Source organism: Plectropomus leopardus, chromosome 8 (genome assembly GCF_026936395.1).
Source record: "Plectropomus leopardus strain MGB_pleo_1.0 chromosome 8, ASM2693639v1, whole genome shotgun sequence".
Taxonomy (NCBI): Eukaryota; Metazoa; Chordata; class Actinopteri; order Perciformes; family Serranidae; genus Plectropomus; species Plectropomus leopardus.
The window spans coordinates 14,876,864-14,903,491 of record NC_142183.1 but is presented as its reverse complement, the minus strand read 5'-3'; the positions used below and the strand labels follow the sequence as shown (position 1 = coordinate 14,903,491).

The 26,628-nt window shown below is 39.1% G+C and overlaps 2 protein-coding genes and 1 long non-coding RNA gene across 4 annotated transcripts; 1 reads left to right on the top strand and 2 right to left on the bottom strand.

The window, feature by feature from the left end:
* Positions 1-2,919: 2,919 nt before the first annotated feature.
* On the bottom strand, positions 2,920-5,145 carry cd40lg (CD40 ligand). Its single transcript, XM_042493646.2, has 4 exons — positions 4,582-5,145; positions 3,897-3,939; positions 3,690-3,788; positions 2,920-3,597 (listed from the first exon to the last, which is right to left on the bottom strand). The coding sequence occupies exons 1-4, from the start codon at positions 4,780-4,782 to the stop codon at positions 3,209-3,211; spliced, it is 732 nt and encodes a 243-aa protein (XP_042349580.2). The 5' UTR covers positions 4,783-5,145; the 3' UTR covers positions 2,920-3,208.
* Positions 5,146-7,937: 2,792 nt separating this feature from the next.
* LOC121947801 (uncharacterized) lies at positions 7,938-15,606 on the top strand. 2 transcript variants are annotated; one of them, XR_015777234.1, is made up of 6 exons: positions 7,938-8,440; positions 10,977-11,068; positions 11,532-11,548; positions 11,652-11,860; positions 12,166-12,237; positions 12,315-12,399. It is a non-coding gene; the product is annotated as an uncharacterized LOC121947801 (long non-coding RNA). The 2 variants fall into 2 exon arrangements; XR_006106112.2 differs by lacking the exons at positions 12,166-12,237; positions 12,315-12,399 and adding an exon at positions 13,509-15,606.
* tmtops3a (teleost multiple tissue opsin 3a) lies at positions 13,513-23,700 on the bottom strand. Its single transcript, XM_042493582.2, has 4 exons — positions 23,232-23,700; positions 20,406-20,734; positions 15,475-15,708; positions 13,513-13,761 (listed from the first exon to the last, which is right to left on the bottom strand). Exons 1-4 carry the CDS (start codon positions 23,617-23,619, stop codon positions 13,537-13,539), a joined length of 1,176 nt encoding a protein of 391 aa, XP_042349516.1. The 5' UTR covers positions 23,620-23,700; the 3' UTR covers positions 13,513-13,536.
* Positions 23,701-26,628: the final 2,928 nt, after the last annotated feature.

Genomic DNA, 26,628 nt, shown 5'->3' with positions numbered 1-26,628 from the left:
TTCCATGCTGTTTTACTCTACCACTAAAGTAACATGTAAAATGCACTGCCGAGTTTTGTTCAGTCTGAGGTGCTACTTTAAACTTGCACTGCTCTGCATTTTGCTTTTTCATGGGTAGAGCTCTAAATATTACTCACCAAGTACTCTTAACACCTTATATTAGTCAGCATACAGCTTAAAGTTACTTGGAACTGTAATTTACAGTAAACAAGGGCAAGATTTTAACTTTGCATGTGTTTTTTTTTTTTAAGATGATATTTTTTGGCTTTTATTGTCTTTAATGGACAGGACAGTTTAAGTGTGAAAGGGGAAGAGAGAGGGGGCAACATACAGCAAAGGGTTAAGGCTGGAATCGAACCTGCGGCCGTGAGGATACAACCTCTGTATATGGGGCGCTGCTCTATCCACTGAGCAACCAGGCACCCAACTTTGCATGTGCATTTTAACAGAACTATTACTGTTAATATGGTAGCCCATTTAATTCAGAATACTTAATTTGGGGTTCCCACAGTCATGGAAAACCTGGAAATTTGTAAAAAAAAAAAAAAAAAAAAAAAAGAAACATTGAAAGTTTTGGAAAAGTCATGGAATTTTGTTGAGTGTAATGAAATGAGTTGTTGCAGTAACCCTCTGAAGATGACCCTCCACTTAGTGTAGCATACAAGCATTTTTTTTTGTGAGTCAGGTGTTCATATAAGGTAGTTTTAATATATGTCGACGTGGGGCTGCACAATATGTGGTTTCAGCATTGACACTGCAATGTGTAATAGTTGCGTCAAAACTGGGTGACCAATCTGCATTTAAACCAAGCTGCATCCTCCGAGGCAGAAAAAGGAAGTCTTTGCCGTAGTGCCTAAAACTGCAGTTTACAGCAGAAATAAACAAATTTACAGCCTGGTACAAAAAAGGATTTTGGTCACTATATCTAGTTTCAATCTTCACAACAACTGTACGGGGGTGATTTTTTATTTATTTTTTTAAAATCATCTATTTATGTTTTATTAAAGTTGGACTGGGCTGCGTGAGTGACAGGTTGTTTGACAGGCGTCACTACAGTCTATGAGTCAAATGCACACCTCCTTCAAAGCTCCAACCACTCATCCAAAAATGGTCCCTTCTGGCTCCAAAAAACACAAGATGGCAACGACAGAAATGTTAAACTTGAGGCATTAAAATGGCAGTCCAAAAACCAGTGGGTGAGATCGTGATGGCTACGCCCATTATCATTTACAGTTTTTGATTTGAACTGCATCAGCACATGATGAAGAACAGAAGGTTAACTTATGGGTTATACAACTCAAACAAGTTTCAAGAGTTTGATAAATGATTCATACGGAAATGAATGGGAAACAATGGTTGCCTGGAAAGAAGGAAAAATACATAATGAAAATGGAAAGACTACAGCCCGTTTGGAAAAACTGTCAGTAGTAAAATAACGTGTATGTTTGGAACTAATGATTCAATTAAGGTGTAGCAGTTAAAATAATCGGATATTTACTCTGAATCTGCTTCCCACAGAGAAGATCTGTCTGTCCACCGAAAACAACCAGCGGTTTGATATTTCTTTATACATCTAAATGACCATTTGCACTGAATCTAGCTGCCGCCTCTGGAGTGGTAACCTACATCAAGAGTGGTCCTATTTCTTATGGCTGTGCTTTACGAGAAAATACACATGTGCGATGTGGTTGCTCGTGTCCTAGAAATTGAAAGCCACAGTCATGCAAACTGAGTGAGAATGAAAATGCTGTAGGTTTTGCACTTTAAAGCAAATGTGGTAAAAATTTGATTTCTTGTCTATCACCTGTTGTGACTCATCAAGCATCTCAATGCTGATTTTTTTTAAAATTTAAATTATTTATAAGGACTAACTTTCTTTTGTTTATAGAAACTGGCTGTACATCTTTCCTTTACGCCAGACATGCTCCATACTGGGACATACAAACCATAAAATATCAAATATGTGATGCTTATTGACTGGATGTTTTAGTCTTGGGGTTTATTTGCTTTATTTTCCCAAATAATCTTTTTTATGTTTTTATGCAACCCTGGGAATATCAGTTTTACTGGTTGTTTTGGTTGTTTAATTGGTTGTTGAATTCTTTGAAACCTGAACAAATGAGCTTGATTTCTTCTGTGAAGAAGGTACTGAAAAATGAACCAAAAGTGATCAAGAGAAATTGGTTAAAAGTAGAAGAAAATTACCTGAAAATTAAATCAACAACAAGAAACAAACAAGCAAACAAACAACAAAATGAGCTGGGAAATGTGCTTAAAAATCAAATTATTTTGTAACATAATTTAAAATATGTAATATCGATCATTATAAATGTAGCTTTTTCTTTTTTCCCCAGACATTTCTCCCCAGCTTTGTAAAAATATTTTTCTAAATCTACAAATTTTGTGCAATTTCTTTTGAACCTGTTCATTGCCTTTTTTTCCCATGTTGTTGAAAGAAATTGCACCAATTTGCTCAGTGTTCGAAGTTTTAAATACTTGTGAAATTCATCTGAAAGCAGCACAGGAAAAGTAATGTCGACCCAGGGTTCATAGAGTGATAAAATATCCTTTTTTTAAAAAAAAAAGAAAAAGTGGGGCACCTGGTGGCTCAGTTAGTAGAGAAGGTGCCCCGTGTATTGAGGTCGTAGCCTCGCCGCAGCGGCCTCAGGTTCGAGTCTGGCCTCAGCCCTTTGCTCCATGTCATCTCCTCTCCACCCTATACCTGTCCTATCTAATAAAGGCAATAAAAGCCAAAAAAAAATTTTTACAAAAAAAAAGTGCACTCAAAGGAAAATCAATCAAACTGATTGTTAATTTGGTTTAGAATCGGTCCCATCTGTTTTTGCAAAATTACTCTGACCTAACTCTGACCTAAATGTGATCTAAATGATTCAAGACAAAGTAAGAAGAGAAGAAATATTTTCGATTAAATATCAAAGTTTCATTTCACAGCCATACAAACTCATTTGCATCAATAAATACAGAGCAACCATTCACAACATTGCCACACAAAAAATATGTTTGATTTAATAAATTAAATATAGGAATATAGTTTGGGAATGTGTTTGTCCCTGAAATCCCCCAAAAAGATCACAATCCTTTAGTTTGATTATTGGTCCAGTCTATTTAACAGTGTTCTCAGTCAATTTAAATCCAAGTCCATCCACTCAAATAGTCCCCACCGTCCAGGTTAGGTCCATGCATGTGCTCACATAGGATCCCCAAGTTTGTACATCCCAAAGGTCGTGGCTTCTTTCTCGTAGTTCACCAGTGAAAGGTCCTGTATCCAGACGCTGAGCCGGTTTCCCTCCTCCAGCGTGATCACCTCTCCCTGTGTGGCCGTGCACAGGCGAGGGACCACTGCAGTCCCGTCACTGCTGTCCAGGCTGCAGAAGGACTGCATCACAATCTTCTCCTCATTTGCTGTCTTATTTAGCATCACTCTGCTGGCCAGGGGGAGCTTGGAGTCGCCCCTGGAGAAGGTCACCCTGGAGTAGACGTAATAGTCACCAGACTGCAGGATGGTCAGCCAGCTCTTGTAGTAAGGCCTGATGTTTGTCAGAGTTGAGTGTTCCCAGTCCCACTGGAGGTAACCCGCTGGAGAGAAAGAGGGAGAAGCAACATAATTGAGAATGCCTTTACTCTTCAATTCAAAGCCATTACATATATGTAATTTTCATTATTCTTACGTTCAGGTTTCTGATCTGGTGTGTGTGGTCGCTGCTTAACCACCATGCGCGCCAAAACTTTGTTGGAAGCTTCTTCAAGCTCTGACGAGAGGGCATCAGCTGGAGAGGAGAACCAACATTTTAATCAGAGACAAGGTGGAGACTGCACCTTTTTACGAAACTCAGCGTATGAAATAACTTTCAGAAAGAAGAGGTACATTTATTTACCTTTTCCTGCTTTTATTTTAGCGGAGTGAGACCGAGGTGGAAACTGTGAGAATGAAACAAGCAGAAGATCAGCAACAGGCGGTACAAAATATAGATTTTTTTAATGACACTTGCTATATATGTACAATATTCACAATTAAATATCATAATATCATTGTGTATTAAATGCTCAACTTGTAAAAAGACAATAAGCTGTGAATATAACTCCTCCACTTGTTTGTTCATGAGCATTTCCTGTGCTTCAAACACACTTTTATTGGTCTGTTTTAGTTTAACAGAGCAAAATGTGTGAATATTAGAAAACAATCAGATTTAAAAAGATCTACTTCAATACGCTGTTTAAAAAAAAAAACATGCACAATGTGATATAAACATTTGCTTAATATTTAAGAATGAGTCTGAATTAATTTGACACAATGGGATTGAGAGATCTACTTAATAGTTTGTTTTTATAGAAAGAAAACATATTTTTCAAGTTTAACAGTTTTTTTTTAAATAACATTGTGGCTCTCTTTCTTTAAGCAGTCCCCGTTAGGCTTTCTAGCAGGTGTAAAGTAAAATATTTTAATATGCAATGACTTGAAAAATTACTAATTACTGCATTAATACATGGCGCAGTGCCATAAACTGTTGATCCATCTAAACTGTACTTAGTTAAAAGAAGAAAAACAAATAGTGTTTTTACCTTTTGGTCTTTGTTGTACAGATAGATGAATCCTCCGACCGACAGAAATAATTGCAGCAGCACCACACCGACCAAAAACCGGACGAGATACTTGCTGTGGCCCTGTGATGGAAGTGGCCCTGGGATGAGGACCTGGTGAGACCTGCTGAGGCGTGGAGGCACCGGCGGTGGAGCCAGGCTGGTCTGGTAGGTGTTGATCATGATGAAGAGGAGCGGTGAAACTTAGAGAGGCCCAGATTCTGTCACATCCCATGCACTTCTGTGCCGCTGCTCTCTTAAGCAACTGACTTTTTCTCTCGTTACTTCCTGGAAGCTCTGAACTCCCCAACATGCAGATCAGTTTTGACCTTTGGTGAGTTTGTGTGTGGGTGTATGTGTGTGTGTGTGTGTATGTATGTGTGTGTTTGTGTTGTCTGACGTAACTGCATTTGTTTCCTGCCTTTCTGTCTCAGGTATGTGTCCCTAAATGCCACACAAGGCTGTATTACTCAGTATTACCATGTCAGAGTGGCAATACTTGGCATATTAGTATATTTAAAGTAGTGCGCAGAGTATAGACAAAGGTGTTGAGTGTTCGCTGGTATTTTCTGAGACCGCAGCAGCAACAACAATAGATATGATTGACAGAGTCAGGTGGGAGGCAGGAAATAGCACATTCACATCTCTTTCCCTTAATAAAACATTGCTGTTATGGGTCACTGCTAAAATAAAGCTGGCTGTGTGCAGTGACGCTGCCAAGGGGCCAAGTGGCCAGATGGGGCCGTGGCCACTGTGATACAATCGCTGGTCCCCTATTTCGTGAAAATACTTGAAAATAACTGGGGGCCCCTATGTGGTGTTTTCAGAATTGAGAAGATTTGAGAAAGAAAAGGACAACCAGACGATTAGAAGAACACTGAATCGCCCAGTACATCACAGTTCTACATTGGATGATGCACAAAAAAGGTGATTTGCCAGAGTGATTTGATTTTTGTCTTGAGTTTATTTACGAGTTCAGTTCTTGGTGAAATAGATAAATATGCGGGTCAGACTGAGGGTGATGGATGATAAATGTATTCAAATAAAATGAGAAGAATAATAATCTAATCTAATGTTTTACTGTTTTAATCCTCTGACATCTGACGGTGTGTGTCCACTCTGCCTTCTGCGTCACCTGGAATATAAGAGCTACTTCAGTCAGGTGGTTTTTTTTTTTTATAAATGATAATATTTAATATGTTTAAAGTAAATTTAATATTTATTCAATAATAATAATGATATTTTTTAAAATTTTATTCCCTGAATTACCCTCATTTCACAACATATTATTAGTTTCACATGCAGGTAATATTCCAAAATGATCACTTATAATGTGGTGTCAAAAGGAATATTTAAACAGCACATCATTATAGGAGTTGCTGTTTCGGGCCGGTCCACAGATCTTGTGTTGGCAAGTCAGGTCAGGTTGTGAAACTAGTTTGTCATATTTTCAGTTTTCAGTTATTTAATTCACAAGGAATTCAGATGAGACGCCTTTTAACAAGTATGCAATGACCAAAGTCCAGCCTGCTTTGTGAAATCTAGTTCAGTGTAGCCTGACAGGATTTATTCAGAAACACAAAGAGGTCGTCAGTCTCTGGTAACGACCGCAGTATGCATAAACTTGGCTTGTTTGTGGTGGAACGTTCCCCTGGAAGGAGACCGACCAGTGTTTCTCATGGTGCCCGCAGAGCCTGATGAGGCTTATGCAAAATGTTTTAATGTGGCATATTCACACAGAGGTTTACGGGCTGCTGCATGAGAGCATAATGCAACCTTGCAGATGCAACTATGTCATTTTCAAAATGATGGTTTGCCTTCATGAGGTAACAGAATAAGTCTCTGTTAGTCAGCAGGTCAGTGCAGCTTTTAATCTTCTGTAAAAAAGACAAAGACAATAGGCTGTTTGACCCAGTGTTAGTGTTTTGGTCATTTATCCAGCTTAAACTATTGTATGGTTATGAACTGGTTTCCTTACATCGTTTACTAATAGCTTTCAACATCCTTTGCTGTTTTAAATGTTGAGAGACATGCAAATTATTTTGAATTATTGAAATTGAATTTGAAATTTGTGACAGTGTAGGTGTAGATTTTTTTTTTGGGGGGGGGGGCATGTCCCTTATTTTGGGGTCTTTGGTCTAATGTGTATCAATTTAGGAGTCCTTGACGTGAAAATGTTGAGAACCCCTGCAACAGAATACAGCACATTCATGCATTTGAATAAAATCTGCATCTCTGATCCACAAAAAAAGATTTTCATCTCTAAATAAATACACCTTTGTAAATGATTTTTTAAATAACTTTCAGAGGATGTTCATGCAAATGGCAAGTTTCATATAAAACATTGTTTTACAATAGCTGACAGCGTCCCCTAGTGGTTACAAATATTTTCAATTGTAAAAATATAGCATTTATATGCACACACACGTTCATGTATGTATGTAGTGAACAGTGAATCATACATTTTTATTTGTTGTTGTAACACTTGAAAGAATAAAGATTTTTTTTTTAATCAAAACTTCTTTTACACAAAAGGAGCTAGGCTATGCCGTGTTTGTGTAAGGAAAAAATTGCTGCACGGCACATTCCACCACCAAAAAAATTTCACCTCCCTCCAAATCTCCCTACAAACTTCACTGAAAAGTTAGCAGCCCTGTTTACAGAAGACTTTGTTTTAGTCTCAGTCTTAGTGAGACTTTAGATGGAATTCTTTATAAATACACATTGCTTCATCTCTCATCCAACTTTTTTATATTTGTTGAATTTCAGGGATTTGGAATCTATATGTCTTATTTGAAGGTACAGAGTACATGTTTCGACTGAGCTCGATGTTTTGCGGTCACAAAGACTAAATACATTCATCATAAACTATACAGTCTATTGTAGTGTTTTAATTATTTTGAAAAAGGAAGGAAAAGAAGGATAAAGGATTAAACAGCACAATTTGTGGTCAGCAGTCTAAGTGGGATGTGAGGATCCTTAAAATAATGTGTACAGATGTGACTGATCTGCAATGAGAGGTGTTATGATGGCTTTGATTTATTGATGCAGTTTGGGGGTGACAGATGTGCTCAGTGCATTTATATATTTATATACAGCAGAAAAATGATACAATGCCGATATACATTAGAATTCATGTAAATGAAGGCTGAACTATGAACAGAAATCACAGATAATATTGGAAAAGTTTACATTGCCCATCAATGCAATAACAGGAGACTGTAAGCAGACTGATAAACCACATGATAAGATCTGAATGAATAGGAATCTAATCTAACAGGATGTAGGTGCTTCTGCGACTTCCTGTACAGACTGAAGGCTGCTGGGAAAGTCAGAAATCTGTCCGGATTGATGGCAGTTTTTTGTCACCGCCTCTTGATGGGGCCTCCTGCTCTCGTGCGCAGTCCAGGCGAGGCAGATCAGCTCGAGCGAACCTAATATTTCAAATGCGTAACGACAAAATCAAGTTAAATCTGCTTCCGTGTGTACTCTGGTTACTGTGCATAGACATAGCCCCAAGAAAAGTTGTGTCTACTTTAACGACTGACTCATTTAATGCTCAGCGCGCCGTGCACGCTCATGACCAAAAACCCATCTGCGACGTGGACGCAGGTGCGTGCTTAACACGCGTACGCGTCAACGTGCGTCCGTCAGAGCTTTGACAAGAGGGATTTCACATTCAAGGGATTTTATTCTGTTTTTGAAAATAAACTGTAATGTGACCGCATTCAGCTCAACATTTTATGTTTTTGCTTTAAAATGAACGAGCAGAGAAGTTTGACAAAGAGCAGACTGAATGGAGGACTTGGCGTGGACACAGCTCACAGAGTTACTCATACAGGTGAGTGCACAACTCGAGATGATAATAACAGACAACATTTGTAGCCTACAGTCCCTTCTTTTGCTCCTGTTTGCTGTAATGTGTTTGTGTTGCTGCAGAACAGTTTAAAGTTTAAAGTCTTGGTGATGATTGTTCTGCTGTTGTACTACAAAATGTGTGGGGTTGGTTTATGTAGCCTAATTCACCTAGCTCAATGCTAGGCTTCTGTTTACAATGAGTAAATGAGTTACAATGAGTTTTTATTTGTTGGTGGTATTTATTGTCTTGAGTTTTTTCTATTTTTCTGATTTGTTTCCTGTTGGACATAATGGGGTCTTTTTGCTTGTGTTCTACTCGTGTGTGCATCGACATTTAATGGGACTAAGATGCCCAGTGTTCCCAGTGTTTACCCTAGATTTTTTCAGGAGTCTGCAAAAAATGTTGCAGCAGTTTGGTGAGTAAAATAATATATTGTAGGTTAGTGACCTACAACTTCTGGTCCAATAGCAAATGCCGCTGGTGCAGGAGTGGTCCGGTTTTGACTGATGATTCCTACTCTAGTGGTATATGCCGTTTTGTATATGACTGACCAGTCCTGACCAAGTTTCTCTATAAAATAATGAAGACTGTATGAAAAATGTTGAAAGCTCTGAGATTTAGGAGTTGTTAATGAATGAAGTTACTGACTGTAAGTTACCCCTCAAAGCTGATGAAACATTATTTGCAGAATCTAGCCAGTGTTGTAGTTTACAGTAAAACTATATTAGGTGTAATCAGTACACATTGTCATTTCAGATAGATAGATCATAGTTGGAAAATATCCTGACTTGTATCATACCCAAATTATACTGGGGGCAGATGGTTTATGCCACATGTAATGATCTCAACCTGGTTGTTCAAAATATGGTGAATGATAAATAATATGCCTTACTTATGCCTGGTTAATGTGCCGTGACTGGGCGGTTTATCATTAAACATGCAAAAAGTAACACAATTTTCATTATTATTTCTCTATAACTTTCTGTTATCGATTAGTCAGACTGGCTACAGTGGCTAGGCTAACAATAGCCATGTTAGCCAAGACTGACTTTCTTAATAGTTTCAGCGTAAATCAAAAGGCTGTGCATCCTCATTAATCTCTACATTTGATTTAAATTCCAATTACGATTATCATTTCAAGGATGGATTTGAGTCCACGACGCATCATGATACATTGCATCCTCAATTTTCTATATCGATGCACATGGCTACTTTCTCATCAATAAATACAAGCAGAAAAATATGAAGTCCCCTTTTACAATTTACATCTACAAGGTTTATTTACAAATCAAATCGAAATGTTTCAATACCAAAGAAAAAACTAATGCTTCTGCAGTCAATCTCTAAGAAAGGAAACTGAAGGTCATGAATGTGGCAAACCTCACAAACATTATTTATTTTATGAAATCCTTATTTAACCAGGTTAGTCCCATTGAGATTAAGAATCTCTTTCCCAAGGGAGACATGGCCAAGACAGTCAGCAATGAGAACACAACTTTGCAGACAGAGACACAAAGAGAGACAAAATACAATTCACAATCACTGAAATTTGCATTAAAAAGAACTATCCATGAGCCAAAAAAGAACTTTCCAGGAGTCATAACTTGAGTCTAAACACAGCAAACAACAGGAGTATTTACGACAGTAAATAATAAAATTGCATTAAACTTTAGAACAGTTTAAATAGTGCAGTGTACTTCTGCATAAAAGAATATATTTTAATATTAACATTAAATTAAACATATTAATATTAACATATTAAATTAATGGTTGCTACCAGAGAGTTCTTTTGAACTTAAAAACTTTATTGTCCAGCCATGGATAGAAAATCAAAAAGCTATGTTATATGGCTATTATTGATTGTGGGCTGTCACTGCATCGATGCAGAATCGTCCATGTCCGCATCACAATGCATCTTAGAAGCGATTAATTTCAACATTCCTAGTACATTGGCTAGGAAATGCCGATATAAATTCACTTTAAGCCTCAACCCATATCCTAGCAACACAACAGGCTTAACTTAAATTTATACATCCCTTAGTTATTGTGCTATGTTGTGCTACACTGTCAATAAGACAGGAAAAATACACATTTCGGCGGTGTAAGGTGCCGCCAAGGGATGACCTTACGCCGCCGAATCAAAAGTGGCACACCATTTGACAAGCAGCATACCACTCAGTGATCAACTTATGTCACTGAATCGAAAGTGGCAAGAGTTTGCTGAAAAACAACTCCCAGACCTGGAGCTGAAACTAGACCAGCTGGGTATAAACCTGGTGTCCTGATCACCAGGCCATCTGGGACAAAAGGACACCGAGATCTGGTTTGACTAGCAGCTTGACAATAAACTGATTCAACACTCAGAAGTTACAAAAACTCAGAACCACCTAAAGAGCCTCTAGAACAGACTTGAAAAACACTACAACAGCTTGTGCAGGAAACTTAGTTTCTCTGCAGGGTGATGAAGGGGGAACCTTTAAATCTAAGGTCTTATCTTCTCTCTCCTTCTGCTTTGTAGACTTCATTGATGCCCGAGACAGTCCAGTGGTTGAGGACACCGACCGCCAACAACGAGACGTAGCTTCAATGCAGGCTCAAACCCTGCCCGAGGTGTGTCACACGGGACAGCTTGTGATGAGTGAATGTGGGAGTCAAATTTCAAGCGTTGTCGGTTTCATGTCGATTTTAGGAATTTCAACTTGTGATTTTACGAATTTCAACTTGTGATTGTGCGAATTTCAACATGTGATTTGGCAAGTTTTAACTTGCGATTTTGCCAATTTCAACACAGGAATTTCAACTTGCAAATTTTCCAATTTCAACGTGCAGATTGTACTAATTTCAACTTGTGAATTTACGAATTTCAACTTGCGATTTTGCCAATTTCAACTTGCGATTTTGCCAATTTCAACTTGCGAATTTCAACTTGCAAATTTTCCAATTTCAACTTGCAGATTTTACCAATTTCAACTTGTGATTTTTTCCAATTCCAACATGTGAACTTCCTAATTTCAACGTGTGAATTTCCCAATTTCAACTTGCAAATTTCCGATTTCCACTGTGGACCACAAAGGAAGGACTAGACAAAATGTGAGTATAAAAATTTAGTTTGTTTTGGAGTAAATAAGCTTGTAGAAGCCTTGCCTAAAATGTGACATACTTGATCTCAGTTTAACACTGTAATGTACTTCAGGAGAAACAGCCCCTGCTCCCTGTAAAACTCCACTAATGGAGATGATGCCAGCAAACTGGCTCCAGTACAGCCGCCATCAAACCAGTGGGAACGTCCACCCCAAACTCCTCCAGCAGACAGTCAGAAGGTGGCTTTCAAACCTGGAGGTTCAGAGGAAGCTGACTTTGACAACGACGACATGGAAACTAAAGACTTGGATATCAGCAATGGTGAGAAATGAATAGTTTTTTTAAAATCTTCCTTTATTGTGAAATGCGGTGATAACAAAACAAGTGAAGGCAAGTGCAGGGACATATGAACAAGAGAAAAAGAGATTTATAAAGTGATATGAAGGCATAAAATAAGTAAGTACTGACAGAGTAGTACATTGAAAAGACAGAATTAAATAAAAACAAAGAATATTAAAATAAAAGTAATAATAATATTATTTTAGTAAAACCCATGAGATTGGCCTCTGGAGCATCTCTGAGTTGTCCAACACACCAACTCCCATTTGGTTGCTTCTTTATGGCAGAGTGGGACTCTGGGTAAGGGGCTGAAGAGTGATGCAGACTAGGCGAAGACCTTACACCCATTACACCTCCAGGTATGCCCCACATTTACAACAACTATGTGGATATATCTGATCGCCAAAGCCCACTAACATGTTTTATTCCAATTCAGTGGATTCAGCATTAAGCGAGCTTCAGCACTCAGTCATTGTGGCATCCAATACTGGTCTTCCTGTCAGCAAAACCCACTGCAAGGTAACAAAACTGTGAAACTTCAGCCTAAACAGATGAATATGATAATCAAAAGTAGAACCCAGTGGCCACATCTGATATTTACATCCACACAAGTGGGATCCATGGTGGCGGTGGGATGGTTGATATTTTTTAAATTAAAGGTAAGCATTAGTTTATTGTGAACCTGATTTGACAAGTTTCATACAACACAAAAACTGAAATCTTTTTCTAACAATAAATGCAGCTACTCCTGCTAATATAGTTCATCAAAATATCCACTAGGTGGTAATGTAGCTGCTGCATCTGCCACAGTTAATTAGTTTTACCTGTATCAAATACTTCCTGCCAGGAAGATTCACCACCGGCATGAAAAGGAGCTTTAAATAATCACTGCAGTACATCAGCCATCTGCAGCAGGCTTCTTTTAAGTTTATTTCTAATCCAAGGTAATTTATGGATACTGATACTAACATAGGCCTATAAACTTAAGGCTGCTTAATTTGAAAGGGTTATTCAGAGACAGTTGGGGGACAGGGCAATGACTATTGATTATTTTTCGTTAGCCTGCGATGAAAGCACAGATGCATCTGACACTGCACAGCTACTGATATTTTTGAGAGGAACTGGTGATGACATGAACAGAGGAGATGCTTGATTTCCTAAGTCTTAGAGGCCAAATAAGAGGAACTGATTTATATTCTGTTTGTACAGCTGTTGATGACATGAAACTACCATGGATTAAAGTTAGTGGGATTATTTCCTATGGTGCGCCTGCCATGATTGGTGAACAAAGTGGATTGGCAACATTTATCGGCAACAAAGTCAGTGAGGACGGAGGTAACGCCATTAAACTCCACTGTATAATTCACCAGCAGGCTCTCTGCACAAAACATCTCAAATTTGATCATGTTATGAAACCCGTGATAAAGGCAATCAGTTCTGTTCGCTCTAAAGCCCTTTACCACCGCCAGTCAGAAATCAGGACAAAGATTGTGACACAGAGTTGACAGTTACATTCGTCTTTATTAGAAAATCAAAAGCACAATGTTGAGAAATGTGTCTTTTAGTTGCACTTTGGATTCTGGATGATATTTCAGAAAAAAAAAACAAACATTTGTTTTGACTTTTGCAGTCTGTCAGATGAAATCGATGAAAAGCGTTCATGGAGTGTAGTGGACAACGAGTGTATGGCGGTCATTGTGCTGGCTGCAGAGGGCGGTGCTTCCAGGGCCACTGAGGATCTGACGCTGTGAAGAGCTGAGGCGGGTTTGTTTCTGCACGGGGAACAAACCAGAGGTATGTTTCCTCTGAGCTGTTTGCGGGTCTCCTTGAACAGAGTGGGGTTCCCTGGTGCACTTCATGAAGGCCACAAAGCATCCATAAAACTGTGTCAAGGTACAAAACACTGTGGTCACGTCCAGTAGAAAAGACGTAAAGTTAAAACTGGAATAAACTTGGTTTGAAAATTAAAGATTTTCAGACATGTCAGTTACATTTAACCATTGACCTTAATGGTCTCTGTCTGTCTGTGTGTCTCAGCAACGCTTCATCCAATCAGCTTCACACTTTTTGGTTTCAATGCTGAGGATCCACAGAAAAGCTGTGGTGAGCATGACTTTTTTATTTTTTTTGTGTTTGTTATTCTTTGGGCTTTTTGCCTTATTATGGTGCAGCTGGAAAGAGATGAGGGAATTAAGAGAAGAGGGAATTAAGGAAAGAGAGTGGAAATGACATGCAGTGAAGTGCTGCAGGTTGGAATCAAACCTAAGTTGCTGCAGAGACCTCAGATCAGACCTTTGTTTCAACCCACGGAAACAGTCTTCACTCTACAAAAATAAACTGATCTGTGTTAGTTACACTCATGTGGAGCTGCATGTCAGGCCACGGGGTCGAGTTGATGTGTTTCTCTTAACCCCCCCATAGGACAAATAAGGAGCAAAACAAAAGAATAACTCAGTGGGAGTTCTTTTGCTGTGCTCACAGGCTTCTCAAAGGTTTCTCAACTCAGATCAAATACAGTGTAATGAGACTTGTTAAAGTTTTCTTTTGTATATTTCTCTTATCTCAAGAGCTGATTATTTCAGGTAAAAAAGATATTACTTCAGTGAGAGAGGAACATCTTAAAAAGATCTTAAATTAGGATGTGGCTAAGACAAGAGAAAGGCTATTCCTCAGGAACTGAAATGGTCAAAATCTTGTATTGATGTCATATTGATCGAAGTTGTGTCTAGAAGACATACTGGACAAAGAAGAGTTCTAATTTTGAATTTTTTCTTCCCTTTTTGGGCTCCCTTACTACAATATATTGAACAACTGGTAAAAAAATTAGAGAGCATAAATAGAGATGTTATGTTGTAGCAAACTTAAACAATCCAAGCACCAGTGATGCAACTTTCGAAACACTTTTGTCCCCTGAAAGAGCCTGATCCCAAAAAGTTAGCTGTTAGTAAATGAGGTGTTAACTTTAGCACTGCTAGAAGAAGCAGCTTTGCCATGGCAGGTGCGTTGCTCAGGACATGAGGAAGTACAGCGTCGAGTGAGAAGTTGTTTTGATGAGGGTTTAGTGCTGCAAGCACAAAAACTGAAGGCTAAGCAATCAGTCCGTTCCAAACAGGCACATTTTGACCAGACACTGAACTAGTTGTTTTAACAAACAAATAGTAATGTGAAGCAGAAGCTAAGAACACAAAGAGATTTGCAAGAATTTTTAACTTTCATCAGAACTGCAAAGCACCTAATGAAAGCTCACAGTGTACGACAAAACGCACAACATCTGACCCATGTACATCTGTAGGGAAATGAGAGCTCTTGTGGCCACCACAAACAGAAGTGTGTCATCTATTGTAGTGTGCTGGATGTTTCCCCTGAAGTAGTACTGACAGCAGATTAACTGAGCTGCATCCTCAATGTCACAATGTCTGCCTCCGAGCTCTTCTCTTCCACTCTATTTTCCTCCCTGCTTTGTATTTATACGATAAGACTGACCATATGCACTTCAACCAACACATCTTACATAACATACTTCAGTCTGGTAACAAATGCAATGGAGACATAGATTCTGGGTCATCGTTCATCCCCACCCCGCCCTCGGCTCTCACCTGGTTGTTGAAGAACATGTAGATGACGGGGTTGACCACGGTGCTGAACTTGGCCAGGATGGAGGGCACCACACTAGCTATGGGAGTGACCACTCCTGAGCTCCCGAAGGTGGCCACCAGCGCCATGATGCCGTAGGGCATCCAGCAGACCATGTAGCAGGACACCATGGACAACACCATCATCAGAATGTGCTGCTCTCTGCGCTGAGCTGACAGCAGGTTGATCTTACCCACCTGGGGGGATGGAAGAGGAAGCAAGGAAGAGACCTTGATCAGCATCACTTTTGTGCTTCTTTCAGACATCTTTCACTGGTGTTTAACCCTTTGAAACCTGAGCAAAGTGATTCAGATTCCATCAAAAAGCAATGAGCCACATGGTAAGAAATGTCACACAAGTCGCAAGAAATTAGTATATTTAGGGAAAAATGTTTAGGGGAAAAAAAGAAAAAAAAAAATCTTGAAAATCATTACACGATGACTATATTTATAATAACCGTAATTTAAATATTTTTAAGCAACCTTGTTACCACCACTGTTACGAGGCTGTAACGCTGCCATAGGCAAGACACTCTGAAGACAAAAGAGACTGAGAAAGCCTTTTGACACACAGCACCATGGACTAATAATGTATATACACCTTTTTGTCTGAAATACCAGTGAAAAAGAGCGAGCTGGCTGACAGGACAGTGTAGTTATCCAGGTCGAGAAAGGTGGCGTTGAGGAGCATGAGCGTTGGCCCTGTGGTGAGTCTACCACACATACCAGCATACACATTCAAGTCTAATGCGACGCGTACGAAGAGACACGAATTTACGAGCTTGCTATCCTCGGTTAAGAAAGTTCCTGAACCATGTTTACCATTACAGTGTAACAATGTCAACAGCATTATTATTTCTCCCTCCAGAGCCACAGAAGCCTCATCATGACGAACTGAGCTTAATGTGCAAAATCAGTGCAGCGCCTCTTTATTGTCTTTTGAGGGCTCTGTCTCTGTGAAAAACATTTTTTATTTCATGCATTATTTAAAATCAATTTTCCCCCACTTCGTCTAAAGGCAAAATAATTGATGTGCAATAATTATTATCAAGGTTACATCATAGTGTGAATTGAATTAGAATTAGCAACGACATTTGGTAGACTTACGTTGGTGTCGTAAACCCAGTAACCCACATCCAGCATGCATGAGTCAGTAATGGTCATGCTGCGGTAACCCTAGAAACATTCATTATAAAAAAAACCCCAACATGATTAAAGTTTATCCGATAGCTGTGTGCTTTCTGTATGCTGTGTTTCTTTACATCTGTCCTGCTGGTTTCTCCTGACGCACTGTCACAGGGGCTAAAATTAGCTCACATATCATACACCAAGAGCTTAGAGCAGCATCTCATCTGTGGTAATTGTCACCTCCTCAGTATTGATTTTATGCTCTGCGGTGGCCGTGGTCTTGTGTAATCACTGTGATGCTCATCACGGTGCTTCATGAATAAATGTGTCGGTCTGATGAAGGAAGTCCTCCAGACGAGAGAAAATCCTGTCCTTTCTGTCAAATTACTGCATCTCCATACACTCAATTACACTTCACCTTGTGTGCTATTAGGTCACAAACTTTGTTGCCATATCTCCTCGATCCCCTGTCATGTAATACATATTCTGTCAACGTTCAATTATCTGTGATTTCTGCATGGCTGAACTTTTGTTCTGTCAGGGCTATTACCCAGAGGAAAAAATCTCAGAAGCACCACAGGCAGAGCACACTAACAAAATGTAACACAATTCTGTCTCATCTCAACAGAGAGATTATATATATATAACCTTTAATGAACATAACATTTTTTTTAAATGCCTCCACATCTGGAGCTATTCTGCAGTATGGTATTATGTTTTTGGATTGTCTGTCTGTACGTCCATCTGTCCATCCTGACGTTCATCCCATTCTTCTGAATGGGATATCTCAAGAAAACCTTGAGGGAATTTCTATTTTGCACAAACATTTACTTGGACTAAAAGATTAACTTATAAGATTTTGGTGGTCAAAGTTCAAAGATCAAGGTCACTGTGACCTTGCATCTGTCTTATTCTCGCTGAATGTGATATCTCACGAACATTTGGGGGAATTTCTTCAAAGTTCATCAAATTTGGCACAAGCGTCCTCTTGGATGTAAAAGTGAACTGATGAGAATTTAATGGTCAAAGGTCAAAATTCAAGGTCACTGTGATCTCATGAAACATGTCTTTGGTCATGATGGAGTGATGACATTTTATATTCAAAAGGTCAAAATGAGCTTTGCTGTGACATTATAATGTTCTGCAAAAACACTTTTTTGGCCCTTCTGTCTTAACTCAGGTATACTGAACGGGGGACATTTGGTTTAGACTGAATTGGTGATGCTAATATGCTAATTTTGGGTGTCCATTTTGAAACTCTGCTGACGGTATAGATCCTCTGTGCTGCAGCTGAGGGAAAGATGTGTGTGAAGCATCCACATTTTTTAAAGACATGGATGTAAACTGCATCCTGACTGGTGGATGTAGGCATACAACCACAACACAATTCAACTTTTTTTCTTAGTTAGGTCTTGTCTTTTGGAATAAAAATGTATATTTCTGTTAGGAAATGTGTCAACAAGACACAGTTATGTAACAGAAAGTGTGTGCTTTATAGGCAGCATCATGAATTGAGTTTAAAGGCTGCGCAGTCTTGCAGAAAAAGAAAAATCCGAGCTTGAGCCACTCTGATGCTGTTGACTTAAGTGTCATCTCTCCTGATGCATCACTTTAAGCCACCTCTGAGAAGCCAGCAGAGGCTCCGCAGACTGATTGTTCAGTTTCTAATAAAAGCCCAAGGCGGGGCTCTCATTTGCAGGGAGACTGATGGGCAGCTGAGCCCCATTCACTGATACAGAAATCAAGTCTTCATAGCCCCTCTCTCCTCTGACTCCCTTGGGTGTGTATTCTAAAAAAAAAAAAACAGCAGTGCTTATATAACAGCATGTATCCAATAGTAACAGGTTGCTCCCACAATCTAAAAATATCTTCTGGGTGAATCATTAATAGGAATAGTAGCTCAAAAGTGCACAGAGGGGACCACAACCAATTGGTAGCCCCTAATTGTCAATTACTTGTGTCAGCGGCAGGTTTATGTAAGCCCGACCAACATGGGAATGAGTCACTGGAAACTAAAAGGAGGTCGTTGCCCTCAAGAACACACCCTACACACTCCACTAAAGACATTGCCCTCATTCCTCCTCCTGCTGGATAAACTTGATTGTAAGATTGTAAACAAAGACCTGCGGCTTCTAGGATTATCTGGCTCGATGTTCCTTGAAATTACCTTGAAAACACGAGAAAAAGTGTTAGAGGGAGTCTGATGCCATCACTCAACCCCTGAGCCAAGATCTTATGTCCTAAGAACACTGTGACAGCTCAACAGCTGCAGTCGAGTGCACTTAAGCAGAGCTATTAAGGCTTCATAGCAGATGGATAATGGCAAAAAGGTGGCACATTTACTGGAGAAAATTACAGGTCTTTGCATGCAATTTGTGATTAATACTGGCCCTATGAAATGTTTTTTTATTTTTCTGTGTGGGTATTGGTCCTAGTGTATCCAGCCATATCAAATACAATACGATTATTCCTGTGGGGGAGATGATGCCTCAGAAGAACTGAAAGTGAACCACTGATGACTGAAAAAAAGGGTAAACACGAATTGTAATGGTTGGATTTATTGTAGAAAAGTAGTCAATGCATGACGGACAGACTAAAAGAAACTAAAAAAAATTAAAAAATGTTATTATCGGTAAAGGTACTTATTTGCATACAAATGACACAGGTTTCTAAATCTAGATTGAAGTCACTTATGAGGTCCAGTGTGTTTTCTTTTCTTTAGAATGAGCCATATAATCTCCATATGGCCACCGTTACAGTGATGTAGAATAGAAAAACCAAACCTTTATTAGGTCTTAATACTTGTCTACATCACCTGGTCCATTTGTCTTGGAGAGGGAGAGTCCTCTGCAGATAATTCGACTGCCAGTAAAAACCTCCTGAACAATAAACACTGAATGAATTCTACCTGAGAGAAGTTTCTGCTGGTTGAAGTCTGCACTCCTCACCACTAGATACCACTAAATCCCCCCAAATCTTACACACTGGACCTTTAAAACTGAAATATGGGATTGGCAGACTGTAGTTATTGTTCTGTACAGTCCCACTCTTCACCAGAGCAAACTTTTTCCCATTTCATGGTGTATTGTTGTACTTTGTGATGGTTTGAAGCGATGTGTTTTTGTAAAAGAAAATGACTTTGTATTGTATTTTTCAGAAAACTTAGTTCTGATTTTCTCTTGATTGAGCTTAAAAATATAAATATTAAATTATATATGTATATAATAACCTATATTATAACCTAAAGAATAATTGTATGTATTGTCTGGGGGCAGTTTTCATCCCAGACATAATGTTTAAAGGGTTCTTCCCCTCTGAAGATGAGGGAAAAGTGAATCATTGATGACCAAAAAGGGGGGAAAACATGAATTATATGAGTGGATTTACTGTGTGAAAGTAGTAAATGCATGAGAGACATACCTTAAAGCACATTTCCAATCTGTAGGTAAGGATATGCGATTTGCATACAAATGACACAGGCGTTTAAAATTAGATCGATGTGACTTTAACTCTGAGCTGCCATCTGCCAATCAGTGACTTTCTCCTGAGTGCTGTTTATAGAAAGGTGCTCCCATACGCACTTATACAAGAACGGCAAATAATGTACCTATATAATGAATACACCAATGTAAAAACCCTCAGAAACAATACCCCTTCAATTCAAAATTTGTATTACGTATGTGTGTGGGGTTTTTTTTTTTTCATATTTCAGTTTCCCTGTTTTCTTGTTTTTGCATTGAACTTGTCAGTCAAAAGAATGAACTCACCCTCCTGATCACCATCAGGATTCTACTGTAAGAGTAGACCATGAGCAGAAGGGGCAGCAGCAGACAGAAGATGAAGAGACACAACACGTAAGAGATGCTGGTGGCTGAGCGAAGGTGCCACTGGACGGAGCATGTGGTACCGGGTCCCTCCGGCCCGTAGCTGCTCCAACCCAGGAAGGGCGGCAGGGTCCAAAAGAGAGAGTAGAGCCAGGAGCCTGCGACGCAGAGCCAAGCCTTCCTGAAGTCTGAGATGTCGACCTGGGAGGAGCACAGCACGGCAGTGTAGCGCTCATAGGAGAGGACAGACAAGGACACCAGGGACACAATGCCTTAAAGGACAAGAGAGGAGACAGAAAAGTAGATCACAAGTTATCAGAATGTAACTCTTATAGTTATTCATCCTTAACAAGGACTCTTGTTGTTTAGCAACTCCAAACTGTTTGTCTCAATGAGTCCATGGTTGAGGGGCCGACTGAAAAGCATAGGTTTTGGTTCAACATTAAGTGAAAGACATAGGAAACAAGGGGTCTGGGGTCCTTCATCGGGAAATGTTTTAAGTTGTGCATTTTTTGCATCAATTTATGGCGAAAATTCCATAATTTTGTTAAAATAAAAATCCTGTGCTACTTTTATGTTTTTTTATTGGGGAGGAAAAATTGAGATGTTCCAAATAGGTAGGGACACGTGTCCCCTGTCCCCTTTAACCTTACCAGCTGAAGACTTAATTCACTGTAAAAGGAGGAGTGGGCCTTTTTTAAAACCAGTTCTAACAAAGCAAACACTGGTCAGAGAGCAGCTACGAATTTCTAGAGCCCTTACTTTCACTGATATATAAAAGACATAGAAATAATTGCAATTTTGAATAAATCACATAAAAGTCAATGCTTTTTTGGTGGATCATAAAGTAAAGTTTTCAACGGATTTGTGACAAAATTCCTGATGTGAAGATGCTCATGCACTTTTTGTTATATGTCCACTTTTTGTCATGATACTATCTAGATCCAATCTTTACAGTGTATGTGAGCATGGTTCCATATAATGTCAGCATGTTTTAGCATCTAGTATCTCTTTTAGACATGTATTAGTTGTTAATATTTTTGCACTGTCTTCCCAAACATTTGGCCCACTTATTGCCAAATATTGTTTTTTTTTTATTTTTATTTTGTTATCTCATGTATTCTAAACCATGGCAAAGGGAGTATGTATGTTATAAAACTGAAGAGCAATGTCCATGGGAGTGGACAATAGAGATTTGTATTCCATTTTATTCTATGTTATTGTCTAACAGGACATTCCCGAGAGATGACTGTGGCTGAATGTAGTTCACGAATGTGAGAGTGATTTATGTCCTCTAATATTGACAAACAGAAATCTGAAGGCCAAGGGACAATCAAGGAAACATCCCACACAATCACATGATGTTTGAGTTTTTCATTCTTTTGCTTGACTGGCCAGCGTAACTCAATGGATGACAATGTCTGTGCAAAGGCTGTAGCCACTGTGTCAACAATGGAGCAATCACACCTTATGGGACTCTTCTATATAGCTTATTATACAAATATGCAATAAATAAAAGCAACTGCAGTAAATACACATGCAGCCCAACATAAATGATTGACATTTAAGTCAGACTTTATTTACATCTGACAAATATAATTTAATAAAGGCATTAATGTTAGTTTAACAAGCCTTTGTGTTCTATTGGTGTACAGCACCTCTTGGACAAACCACATGCAGGACTGCAGCACACTATCACTACAACCAGTAGTAATGCAAAAGCTTTTCTAGTTCCTTTATGAGATGATTACATTGATGATTATTTTGGACAGCATTGCATTGTTGTCTGTTGTAGAAAATCTATTTTCTTTTTTTTTTTTTTTTTAATGTTTATTGTCTTAATATTAGGGGTGGAGGAGGCCTTTTTTAGCATATGTGAATATTGAGTATAAATTGAGTATAAATATTGAATATAAATGTTTTATAAATACTGCCTTGGTCTGTTGGTTACCATTTTGGTCCAGACTTAAATATCTTAGCAACAACTGAGTTGATTGTAATGAAGGTTTGTACAGAAATGTGCAGTTTCCCATACACTGAATCCTGATGATTTTGGTGATGCCTGATGTTTAACCCTTTAGGATCTGAGTAAATTGGCTTGACTTCTTTCAAAAACATGGATAGAAAACAATGAGCAGCTTAACAAGACATTTCCCCCAAACTAATAATAAGTCATATATATATACTTTCTGTAACATAATTTTAGATATATGGTTATTATATATAGAGACATAATTTTCTGAACAGTTTTCCCTCGAATCTTTAAATTTTCCTCTTTTTAAAAAAACAACGAATTTTCATGTGATTTTCTTGTCATAAACATTTTTACGACCTTACTCATTGCATTTTTCCTCATGTTTTCGAAAGTAAGCGAACTAATTTGCTGAGGTTTCAAGGGTTAAATAGCTTGTGAGAGGTATTTCGACACAGCACAAGAAAACTGATCCGTGTTAAGGGGGTTAAATCTGTGGGTTTTTTTTTTTTTTAATTGAAATGTTTCAACAACAACCATTGCCATGACATTTAGCACACGCGTTAGTGTTCCCATTAGGATGAGTGGTTATAACTTGTGTTTTCTGACTTTTGTGTGGCGCCATCATCAGGTTAAAAGGTCAGCTTGTCCACTAATTTAATTTACGGTCAAACGTCTGCAAAACTAAAGCCACCCCATCAGTATTTGACTTTTTGAATTCCTTATGAAACTTCTATATCCAACAAGTGGGTTGAAAACAAGAGTAAACACACCAAAAGTTCAATATCTGCACTCACCGAAGAGGGAATTGGCGAACCCGTACCACTTGCAGCCGTGCTCTCCGATGAGCCATCTCCCGTGCAGACTCGCAGCGAAACTGAAGGGTGTGCCGAAGACGCACACGAGGATGTCGCTCAGGCTGATGTTCAGCAGGATCACATTGATGGGCGTCCAGAGGCAGCGGAACTTTGCGAAGATGAGAAGCGCGAAGAAGTTGTTGAGGATTCCCGCCACTAAGATGAAGCCAAGGCATACTGCCACAACCGTGTGGCCGGTCCGGCTCAGCCCGCCGGGGCTGTGGGACGCCGGGAAGTCCCGCAGGGTGGCGGCGGTGCTGCTGAGGCTGGAGCTGGAGACAGAGCTGTCTGTGGTGCTGAAATTGCAGCCGCGTATGAGGACGACCATAGCAGGGAGAGAGGAGCAGAGAGCTGGAGAGAAGCACTAAGTCCTGCACAGCTCCTCTGCAGCGCGCTGTGAGGGCCGATATGAGACCGTTATTAGAGTGTGAGGAGAGTTGAGTGTGCCCTGTGCACTTCTTATACCTACACCCCTATAATGTATGGACCCCCCCCCCCCTCCCTGCCATGCAAAGACACTCACTGTCTGTCTATTTTTTCCTTCCTCAGAGTCTCTACAGTTATTATAATGCGTCCTTTTGATCACAATGGCTTGTGTAAATACACTAAATCCCCAAAATGTGTTTCTTTCCAGCAGCAAATGCCTTTTCAAGGCGTTGAGCTGGGCTCGTTTTGAGACGTGAATCAAATTTAGTTACACCGACTTTCTGGATTTTTTTTTTTTTTACTGCAGATTTAGGCCAGATTAAGCGATCCTCCAAAATGAAGTTATTATTTTCCAGTCACACCACGGAGAATCAGTCAGTGCGTTCCGCTCCAGAAAACTTTGGTTGCATGATTTTTGCAAGGCTGTGCGTTTCATATTTTCATATTTCTGCTCTCTGTGCCAGAATGCAGCTGGTTCAGCTGAGCACAAAGTAAGTGAACAACAAAGAAATTTCACACTTGTTCAGCACTTTTTTCTGTATTGCAAACTAAACAACTTTAAAGGAATATTCCAGTTTTTTAAAAAAATGTTTTTTCCTATTTAGATTTTATTAAATATTTTCCAAACTGTCCTTCTAGACATCCACTAGTTACCATTGGTGTAGATTTTGGGGGGGGGACACTACCCAAGTGTCATCAATATGATGTCAGAAAAACGCTTAACACTTATGTTGGACAGATATTTAATTTTGGTTGGGATGAAAATCACGTTGACAATATTTAAAATTTCCAACATTGTTAGAAGGTTTTCGTAGTTTGAACGGTAACTTTGTGCTTTGCAGATGTTGGGTTTTGGTCTCCATAACCCACAACTAAATGTCGTTATTCTACGTCAAAATGACTTTGTCGTGAAACATTAGGAAGACAATGGCTTGTGGTTACTCAAAACCAACAAAATATTAACATCATCTTCTGTTAGTATTCTATGTCCAGCTGACATTGGCATTAGACATCCTGATATTGATTTTGGCCAATTGATGTCACAACCTAATGTCAATGTCTAATGATGTTTGTGGCCAGCTGGCAGGGACATGTGCAGTAGTGTAGTCGAGGTTATGTGCTTGTATATGGGATATACTGACCTTCTTTTCTGGTCATTTACAGTATATCCACCCGTCAGCCATATAGCCATAGAAATATATAGTAGAGTGCCAACTTTATCCATGTAACCTATCCATCAACACCCCCTCATCAGCTACCCCCATACCTCTGGACACATCTCCCTCAATTTTTCAGCCCATGTGCATTACAAAAACATGAAAGCAGCTGATGACTTAAGGTTATTTTGACAAACTGCTACAACACAATTCATAGAAGAAACAATGCCTCCATTTAAGTAGGTGGTGACTGCATGCAACAACAGCAATGTTTGTAATCTGCCATAAAAAAGAGAGAAAAGGAAGAAATTATATACAATTGAAGCAGAATGACATTTCCACCAAAAATAGATGCAGAAAAGGTACAAACTGGTGCACAAAAATTCATCAGAAAATAAAAAACAAAGTGCTTTATGCTCAAAATTACATATGCCCACCTATCAGCAAAAAATTTTTTGGAATATATTAACGAGTATATACACTTCCTCCTCTGTGACGTATCCATCTACCTAGTAGTACAGTCAACACATCAAGTACCACTGCACCACTGTCCAGACCCCTCACATAATACGTCCCCCAAAATGTTGAAACAGAACCTTCATGCTTTTTAGTTCCCATTCATTTCTGCATAGTGTGAACTTACAGAGATTTGAAACTCACTGGAGTTTGGTGATCTTAGTCTGAGTTGTCGGAGTTTAGTTACTGTTGCATGTTGATGCAGTGACATTTGCACATCCAGCTGCATTAAAATGAATTCTTTACATCAAAAGTGAAAACAGATGCAGCAAAAAGCAACCGTGGTCTTAAATGTGCAAGAACACCAGTATGGCCCCTTTAATACCAAAGCAAAATGCAGTCACTAAACAAATGAGACCAAGATTAAATAAAGTAAAGTAAATGAAAGTCCTTATTACTTTTACCTGATACTAACACACTGCACACTCACTTCCTAAATGTCTGTGCGCACATGAAATGCCTCATGTCACATAATGCTGCAAAGAGAGACACTGTCTTACTAAAAAAAAGATAAAATACACTCAGACAATGGCATGGGTCCTCCGCTAGAACATTTTAAGCATCAAACACTTCAATATCTGCATTCTGGTGAATTTTTCAGCACCAATTCTTGCCCTTTTTGTACCAATTTATGGTTTAAATTGCTTTCATTTTTGTCAAAATGAAAGTCCTCTGCTATTTTCATGTTCTGAATATTTAGGGGAACATGCCTGCTGCGTCCCTTCTAAATTCTACACTTATTCACTCGTAAATTCTCACAATTGCGATGGACACATGAAGGACTGACATCATTCTGCTCTTTGACGCCATCGTCACAAGGGAGATCTGAGAAAATATCAATTGCTTTGGTCACTGGTGTCAGCTGGAAGCATGAACACCTAATGCTCACTCTTTGCCATCAGCATCACTGACTCATGGAAGCTTAATGGTAAGTCAGTGCAGACCTTATAGTCTCATTCTTTTCCCCACATATGTGCTTCAGATCAGCCTGATTATGCCGACCACAAGGGAAGAAGAGGGATTATAGTTCAAAGGCTGTATGGCTGCTGAATTCATACCTGCCTTCTGGAAAGATGCGAATTGTCTGCTCTTCCTCCTCCACACATGCTGTCAATCTGCTGTTTATAATATTTCAAGAAAAGACACCAGCAGGAATATTACACTGTTCACGAGAAGCCCTTTAAATCCATGGCTTTGCTTCGTCTTTTGCACCTGATTCTTTTTTTGAACCACTGCCT